This window comes from Cupressus sempervirens, chromosome 2 (genome assembly GCF_028749045.1).
Source record: "Cupressus sempervirens isolate cs-2001-9-10 chromosome 2, ASM2874904v1, whole genome shotgun sequence".
NCBI classification, from domain to species: domain Eukaryota; kingdom Viridiplantae; phylum Streptophyta; class Pinopsida; order Cupressales; family Cupressaceae; genus Cupressus; species Cupressus sempervirens.
In genome coordinates this window covers 136,774,924-136,784,642 of record NC_143119.1, presented here as the reverse complement: position 1 = coordinate 136,784,642, position 9,719 = coordinate 136,774,924, and the positions used below count along the sequence as shown (strand labels likewise).

Here is a 9,719-nt window from a genome sequence, read left to right as displayed (position 1 = left end):
ACCTATACTATAACATCAGCAGTCATCAAGTTTAATTGTGACTTCTTCAGGAGAGAAGACAAACTTGCAGAGAACGACAAAAGGAGATTGAGAAATTGAAGATTCCAGTGCAAAGAAAATATGCATTAAATTATTTATAGACAAGAGTATGAGTTGACTCATGTAATGACACTTTAACATACTCATTTTAGATTTCCTATACCTATGTTTATGTATGTTTTATGTATGTATTGGTTTGCTTCTCTAATCATCTATACAATTAGCATCACTTAAGATAGAGAACTTTCAAGATCCATTGTCTACAACAATTGAGTTGATCATTTATGATTTAATTATCTATTAGCTATGGTATCTAATGTTGTTATAATCATCTATACAATTACCATCAATTAAAATAGAGAACTTTCAAGATCCATTGTCTACAATAAGAAAAGTAAAACCTGCAGCTCTTTGCTTTTATTTTTTAGTATCAAAAAACTACAAGAAGTTCATTCTACATCGGGCAACAGAAAGCCTCAACGCAATGAAGTCTCTAGATGCAAAGATTTTTTGCAGAATACTTCAAGCATGTTTCCATCTCAGAGAATTAAAAATATTAATGCTTTCTATTGTAAATGATGGGTATGAAACTGCCAACACAATTACTAAGTAATTACTGTAAATATCAAGTTCGTGATACTAGCATCTCTGAATTTGTAATCTGCAGTCACAAAAATATGATTAACTACAATTTGAAGCATAAGGTCTCGTAGCAACTTAGCAATAGCCTTTGTATGAATACAAAATTACCAGGCCTTGTCTTATACAATATTTTTCAAAACAAATCCCCAATGTCTTTAAAATATATGACCATTACTAGTAAACTTTCAATTCATTACTAGATAATCAGCAATTAACAAGTGTCCCAAAAACATTTGGAGACTGATATACAATCAAGTGCATAGATCTGTCCAAAAAAGGCGCATAGCAACCTAAATAGGATGAGAACCGGCAACAGGAATGAGAGTATACTGCTAAAAAATGAAAGAAGTATGAAATCCATTTAAACTGACTCCAAGAAGATGATAGGACAACTGTAAATGCACAGATTGACACAATCAGGAAGAGGATGAAGATGAAGGTTAGTAGAAAAAATGGACCAACTTAAAAAAGTTTATGGTCCAAAAAAACTCCAGGCAAAATTCCCAGAGAATGAAAATGCACAAAAAGCATGCAATTTAGAGATTCAGGATTGTCCTGAAACTCAACATTAGTGATAGGCCATGTTCCGAGTGGCCACAAGACTGACCTGTAAGCGTCATACATTACATGACAACTCACTTTCTTGATGCAATGAATACAGTGCATGCATAACATGGGTTAGTATGACCTTGAGACCTGTGTCCAAATGCCAAGAGCACATAGCACACGACACAGACAACATAAAGCTCTGTTACAGAGCTATAAAGAACAAATGGTGGCTCAGATAGTCCATTTTTCTAATTATTGCAGCTTTGACACAGCCTTATGGACAAAGACCATAGTACAGCATGAGAACTGTACTACCAAACCAACAAATGCTGACCCACTGACTCATTATTTCCAAGGAGCTCATGCCTGCATGATTTGGTTAGCATTGTCAGATTGACATACCAACAGAAATAGCCTGTCACCAGAACCATCCAAAACCCAAGCATCTTTCTTGCAATGACGGACTCCAACATATACATAAGAGATATTGGAAACAGCCATCCTTCACACCCAATGCATAGCCCCCCCACCCCGTGTTGCAGTAGCTCAAATCCCTGAAAATAAGGAACAGCTAATATTTAAAAATATGCAAACAAAGAGGCTTCCACAATAACACACATTAAATGAAAACAAAAAAAAATACCTGATCAACCAAAGTTAAATCCACCAGATGGCACTGTTGGTTGATTAGCACCGAAATTGAAAGTTGGCTGAGCAACCTCAGCTCCAGCAGGTAATGCTTGATCGTCTTCTTCATCTTCCAGCCAGTATGTTTCTAATATTTTTACAGCCTTCTCATAAATCTCATTGTTATCGTGACTTTGCAAGTTCTCAATCTTCTCAAGTCCTTCAGCATCATCAATATACTGAGCATATAAATTCACACCTCCTGTATTACCAAGGTCCTTCTCTGCTTCTCCAACTTTCAATATGTTCTCTAGTCCTTCAAGACAAACAGTTATAATCCTTGGATCTGGACAGACTAAAAGGTCACAAAGAGGCTTTATGCATCCTTGATTAACCAGATACCTGTAAAATAATCAAAGTACGCATTGAAGGTTAAATGCAAGAGAATGAAAACTTGAACATATAATTAATGATTCTAGTACATCATTATCATTATAATACCCATTCAATTATGTTAATATCTCCCACACCAATGCAGATTCACAATTTTATTGTGAGCTGTCAAGAAACAAAATACATACTTAATCTGTTCGTGTGTACCACCAGAAGTAGCATTTGATATGGCCCATGCTGCTTCCTTTTTAATATCAAACTCAGCAGTTTGAAGGAGTTGAACTAGGGGAGGAATGATGTTTGCATCAATCACAGCCTGAAAATGAAAATATTAGTTAATATATAGCAGACCTTCAAATATCTTAGTTTCACACCATTCTACATTTATGCCTCTATACTCTAGATAATAAATTGAAAGACCTGAATCTGTTCTTTGTTGCCAGCAGTTATGTTTGAAATGGTCCAGCAAGCTTCCTTCTTGATGCTCTTCTTATGATTATGGGTTAACAGTGCTAAAAGGCAAGGAAGTGCTTGGTTGTTGATTATGTACTGAATTTACACAAGACATAATAGAAGTAAACAAAATTAGTCCAATGACACCAGCATACACTTGTATAACAACTAATTATTAGTACGTAAATCTAACAAAAAATAATGATATAAACATGTATACCTGAGTCTGCAAATCGTCACCAGTTACAATATTACCCACTGTTCGGAGAGCTGGGATAAGGACGGATGGAGAGGGATGACTGTAATCATAAACATGCATGCATTTTTTATAAAAATCCAAAACAAAGCTATAGTGCAAATTATAAACATCCATTAACAATACAAATCAAGCCAAAAAGGATTAATCCATTATTTATGGTGCTTTACAAAAAGAAATAAGAACGAGAACACCTATCTATCATTATCAACAAACAATTTACACTTACAGAAGGAGCTCAACAAGCCTGCGGCAGACACCAGCCTCAATCACAGCTTGAATTTTATCATTTGTACCATCAGAGAGATAAGAAAGAGCCCAGCAAGCATCGGTCAGAACTTCTTCATCATTTGAGTGAATAAGTCGCTCAAGTGCAGGTAGAGCTGGCTTTGTCTGGGGGAAAACATAATTCAGCAAGTGCATGACACAAACAGCAATATAAAACTTTGTTTTTAAGAAAAAATGTGGGTAAATTGACATACTTGCTCAAATGCTGGTTGTGGTTTGCCTCGGCAGAAATTAGACAAAGTCCATGTTGCATTTCTCAACATCGAAAGCTTAGCATGTTCATTCAATTGAGCAAGAAGTGGCATGAGAGCACCATGAGAAAGCACTAGATCTCTGCACTTGGGAGAGTCGCCAGCCACATTACCCAATGCCCAGACAGCCTAACAATACAACAGTAAAACAACGTATCAGCAAAAAAAATCACTAGTACAGATTAAGTCGATGGAGAAGTGAAACAATTTGCAAAAAAATTGACCTGCTCCCGAACATCATCACTTGGAGAGCTAAGGAGTTGTACAAAAATTGGTACTGCTCCATGGTCAATGACTACTCGGGTATGATCAGATGTGCCTGAAGCTATATTAGTCAATGCCCATGCTGCCTCAAACTGTAAGCAACAACAAAACCAAAACCAACTGAATAAGCGATTCCAGAATCCTTTTCCCAAACAAAGAAAAACAGACTCTGATTTTTTGTAAAATAGGAGAAGAACCAGGAACCTCAACAAAAATCAAAAAGGTTCCTACATTTACCTTTCTTTCTGCTTTACAAAATAAAAAGCATGCACAAAAATTCATAGTCACAACTCACACCATCCTAAGGGGGCAAGTTTCCCAGGCAGGGTGGACAGAGGGGCCTCAGTTTGGGAACAGCAGTGGAGGGGAGGGGAGGGGGGGGGTTTATATAGTATATATTATACATATGGTACTTAAAATGATAATTATGAAAAGATGTATATCAATATAAGACATAAAGATGTAAAATACTAATTTATAAAAATTTAAATGCTTGAGTAGTGAACATTGCATAACATTGAACATGAAAGTGGGACATTGAATATGAAAATTTTAATAGCTTGAATGAGCAAATGAAAGAGTTCTAACTTCTATTATATGAATATTAAATGATAATAGTCATAGATATCTAAAGTATGAGTATCACATCATAGAGATAATTACACGAGCAGCATGACACGATATACAATACACCCAATAGAATATTAAAACATGTTTTAAGTTTTTTAAACAAACTTTATCATTTTTGTTGGATGGGGTACACCCAACTGTCCCCCGTCACCTCAGGGGAATTGTTCCTGTCCCCAGTGAGACGGCAACCCAATGGTGTGACACCACTGGGGGTGTGGAAACGCCATCCCCACCCCAGGTGGGTCCAGGTTTCAGGTACATTGCAGGAAAAGTTTGGGGATGCGTCCACATGTTACTATGCAAAAATATGAGGCATAAAAGACATCCTAACAAACAGAATTCAGCCTAGCTCACTTCAAAATGGAAGTGTATGATTCTACCTGAAGTTGAGGGAAGTCCTGCCTTGTCAGAAACTCCACAAAACGTGGCACAACACCAGCCTCAATAACTTCCTCTATGGGAGGACTACGCTCTGTTCAAATAACCAATCTCATGTAAGAGATGAATGAAAATATAATTTATAATCATCTCAGTAACATAAATTGTACAGATTTACCAATTGATAGTAGCTTTCGGAATTGAGTTGTTGCTTCAAGCTGCAAACTAGGATCATCGGACCATACTCCAGCTACCATGGCAGGAAGGCTCTCCAACTGATCAGAAAACAAGAATATATATAATGAAACAAAACATTCACATAAGACACCAACAGCAATAGTTCAGGAAAACTAAATACTCAGAATAAATAGCAAATTCGCCCAGACTTACCTGTCAATAACCAAATAACAGTTGTAGTTTCAAGCTCTATACAAAATAATCAATATGTGGAAACGAACAGATACCAAAGTGGAACAAATATTGAGAATATGGGAGAGGCTGTCATTCAGTAAGATGTATGGAGAATTGAAAACATAAAATACATATGATGCATTGCATTATCCACAGGATATCCAAAAAAACAATACAAGATAATTTAAATCAATTTTCAAGCCACCCTAACACACCTACAATTCCATTAAACCTCTTTCTCAAAGTCAATTAAGATTACAATTATTTGTCATATGGGAAAGTTCCACAAGGTTTTATATCATAAAGGCTTTCATGGTGTTGTCATGTTCAACTCTGCCAAAAAAAATTCTGATTGATAAACTACCACAACAATAGCTGCTGAACTAGCCCAACATGCAAGGCCAAGAGAATATCTTGAGTGATCTTGATGGAAGAGATAACCCTTGGTCAGGGCATGGAAAACTAAAGGGATACAGCGGACAAGCCAAATATATCAAAATGAACATACCATAACCTCAATCACAGCATGCCAAACTAATTGGAAACAGCACACAAAGCAAATATGTGTGGATGAACATGCCATCAAATAAATTCACCTTACGAAAATTCTAAAGCACTTAAAGTTAAGCCAAATATAAAATAAACACTTCAAACTATATCATAAGGAATTCAAGAATAAGTTGTAGTCAATATACTTTATTTTCAAACTTCATCCCCAAGGGATTAATGCTAAAAATTTCTTCATGCAGGTGACCTCGTTAAAACTAGCATAAGTGGGACCGCCAAATCTCCAGCTAACAAATATTGGAGAAATACAACCACATAAGAAATACTGGGAGCTTTTCTTGCCACGTGAAGGCACCAAGACGATCAAACATTTTAGATATTATCTGTTTTCAGAGGAGGCTGGGGGCCAGTTTACCTAATATTTTGTAAATGTATCAGTGCCACCCTCCACTTAAAATTCCAAGCAAATGTACCAGTACCACTCTCTACTTAAAATTATATGCTTCTTCCTATGCACTACACAGTTGCATCTCATCATCTTCAATAGACACTATTGTACCTTTCTAATCTTAGTTTTAAAAAACTGAATTCCAACTAAAGTGATTTGAGCACAATTTTTCATGATGATAGATTCTTTAATTACACCACCCCAAGGGGTATGATATACAACTAACAAAAGCAAACCGGGCATCTCTGGTGGAATGGATATCACATCTCTGACTCCAAAAGAAAGAGGGTTCAATTGGTTGACACAACTGAAGCCAATAACCACATATTGACTAATTCACCATTGTTCAAATACCAGGAAGAGACAATATAAGCAATTACAGCAAGATCATGCACCAGGCAACTTTAGTGGGATGGATGCCCCAATAGCTACCTCTAAATCAGAGAGGATTCAATTGGTTGAGCACAATTAATGTAAAGTATGGTACATTCATTAATTATGCCATATACCAAGGTTCAAATTACAGAAAGTACAATATTCAGGATGTAAAAGCAAGATCACGTCCCTAGCAAATTTGATGGTACAGATAACTGTCTTTAGCCATGAACCAAAGAGAAATTAGCATAGGCAAGTGAAGTAAACCCTCCACAATAAATAAGTGCATGCACATGACTAAGAGAAATGATTGTTTTGCCAATCACTTTATTTTCACCATAAGGAAACATTGAAACCCCAAAAGAAAGTTCTGTGCCTAACAAATAAACAAAACAAATTAAGAAATCCTTCTTTTTCGGTGGAGTCTGCTCATGCAAGGCTTAAAGCTTCTATTTTCATGGACTAAGAGGTCCCGTCAAAAAAGAAAACAAGCTCCTACAGGATTATTTGGAATCTTCCAACAAAACTAGAGCCCGTACATTTTAGGGCTGCATAATTGAGCAGAAAAACTATGCTGGAGCTAAAATTTGCCCCCACTAGCTTAAAAGATTTGTGGCCACATGTCAATCCCTCTTAGCTTTCAAAAACAAAGAAGCTGATTCTCTCCACAAAAGAACATCAAAGGTAAGTTAACTCACAAAAGAATTTAAAAAGAAAACACTTTTTACTTGGACTAAAATTTAAGCTGAAATGCATTACAAATTTAATAGGGGTGCTAAGATCTTAGTAGTCCTATAAAATCTGTGTTCTCAGCTCTATATCCAAGGAAACCCCCTCCATTGGACCCCAGGCTCTTATCCCGAATTCAAATGGTTTGAAATTTGACAACTCTAAAATTAAACAATTTTCAAAGCTAAATATCACTCTGCCACAACAGGACAAACTATAAGTTATGAAGCCAGCAGAAACATTTTATTGCTCAGACCTGACTGGAAAATAATTTGAGGTTAAAAAATGATCGAATTCGCAATCAAATGCAATTCAACTTAATTTGACACATTTGAATAAATGGTTGTACAATTATTAAATGCATCCCCAAATATTTACACAAAACATATGATCAATGTCATGAATAAAATCGGTACTAAAAGCCAAAGAAACCCACTATTATTGATAGGAGTACATTTATGTTTTTGAATTTTTAAGCATATCCCTAGATTCGCTTAAGTTCAATAACTCATTATAGACAAACATATGTTATCATTAACATACAAATCAAAAGACGCTGTACTCGAGCTAACTGAGACACAAATCCTAAAAGAAGTTCAACTGCTCATACATCTCTAGAAACTTGAAAATGTGCAATCCACAGAAAACACGCTTAAAATGCTCGAAAAGAAGGGAATACCACACATCCATAAACGGATACAGCTTTAAAAGACGAAGTTGAAAGACATCAAAAAGTATTTTTGACAACACTCTGCTCGCCCAAGGAAACAATAGCAAAGTCAACAAAAAGTTAGAACAAATTCGACCTAGTTAAAGAGCATGACAACGAGTATTTGCCAACACTACATCGACTGACATGGATCAGATTAAAATCTATTAGACCTTCTTTCAAAAAATAAAGAAACAAAACCCAAATGACTAATAAAAAGCACTGCAAGCGATCACATCAATGACCCTGGCAAACATTTCAAATCCCCCTACGACCAAACCCGATGTACCATAAAGGATCGTAAACAAATGCAAAATTAAGGACGATCAATGGCCCTAAATAACCCCTCGATCTACGGCCGCACACATGGAAATTGTATAACGAAACAAAGTTAATATTTACCAAAGCAGTAAGAAAATAGCAAATTTTCACAAAAACGGCAAAAACTTAGCAGAAGGTAAAATAACACAGCAGATAGAGCTACGCCAGGGAAATAATCTCACATAGATAAATGAAATTAAAATTAAAATTAAAAGCACATGATCCTAGATCAAATGGAAAGTAGTTGGAAAAAAAAAATGTTTCAAAGATCTGCGTGCAATAAACATTTCTGATGAAAATAGAAGCCCTTGATCACACATACAGATCAAAAAACTAAGAAAAGCGATAAAATCAGAAAAACAATGTTCCGTCTTACTTTCTTCTCAACGGCCGACGACTGCACAGCAGGAGCAAACTGCTGCGCTTGCATGCCTTCTCTTCTCTTCTTAAGCAAGCTTTCCTCCCTCTTATTCTTCCTGATCTCCACCATATTGTCCTCACGCTTCCGGCGCGCTTCATCTGCATCGACTGCAACCTTGTAATTCTTCCTGCGGACCTCAGTCCTAGAAACCGGCCTTAGCGACATGACTGAAACAGAGTGAAAAAACCCTCGCTCCGCTCCGGCAGAATAACCTTCAAACCCTAGAAACCCTAATCTTCGGGGGAAAAAAAAGAGTTTCGAACACTGCACAATACACACGGAGCGCAAAAACAACGAAACCCTAGCCTGATGGCTCTGATTTGAACCTCTGCGCAGAAAACAGTCACAGAGATTGATTGCCGAATTGAGAATAAATGCCCGGTTTTTGTAATGAAAATAAACCCACACAGGTGCCCTTGCGATCGATAATTATTACTATAATACTAAAATAGGATCGAAGCAACAAATAGCGGTTTTCGACCGTTGATCTCCGCGGATGATTGATCTGGGCCGTCGATTAATTACACATTTTGGCTTCCTCTATTATTCTTCTTAGCCTCTTTTAACTCCGTTTTTGGGGCGATTTTAACGGCTCTTGTTTGTTTTTTCCCAAACCGTCAACTAATAATGGCGGTGGTACTAAAATTTTGAATTTTATTTTATTTTTTATTTTTTATTATCCAACTTGAAAGTTGAACGGAACGGAGAGAATATAAACAAACACCGCGTTGTGGTAAAGTGTGTTTTTTTATTTTTTTATTATTATCATTAATTATAGATTTGAATTATTTTTTACTATTATTATTATTTAGATCATATTTCCGGATTTGAATTTGGTTTAAGTTGATCAAAACAAATTGCAACGAGTCCGGATTTGAACTTGAAACGTTAAGTGGTTTGATTTAGTGTTGTTTCATTATTTAATTTTTTATTGTTAGTTAATAGTTTTTACTTTTATTTTTGGGGTTGGGTGGACGTGACAATGTTTTGGCCTTTAAAATTTTGATTTTTATTGGTTGTTTCTTTTA

At 36.1% G+C, this 9,719-nt stretch overlaps 1 protein-coding gene across 1 annotated transcript; it reads right to left on the bottom strand.

Moving 5' to 3' along the window:
- Positions 1 to 586: 586 nt before the first annotated feature.
- Positions 587 to 9,049, bottom strand: LOC149571416 (importin subunit alpha-1-like). Its single transcript, XM_089812938.1, has 11 exons — positions 8,647 to 9,049; positions 4,949 to 5,045; positions 4,773 to 4,864; positions 3,723 to 3,854; positions 3,442 to 3,627; positions 3,189 to 3,352; positions 2,924 to 3,002; positions 2,671 to 2,799; positions 2,439 to 2,566; positions 1,874 to 2,259; positions 587 to 1,784 (listed from the first exon to the last, which is right to left on the bottom strand). The coding sequence occupies exons 1-10, from the start codon at positions 8,854 to 8,856 to the stop codon at positions 1,878 to 1,880; spliced, it is 1,599 nt and encodes a 532-aa protein (XP_089669064.1). The 5' UTR covers positions 8,857 to 9,049; the 3' UTR covers positions 587 to 1,784; positions 1,874 to 1,877.
- Positions 9,050 to 9,719: the final 670 nt, after the last annotated feature.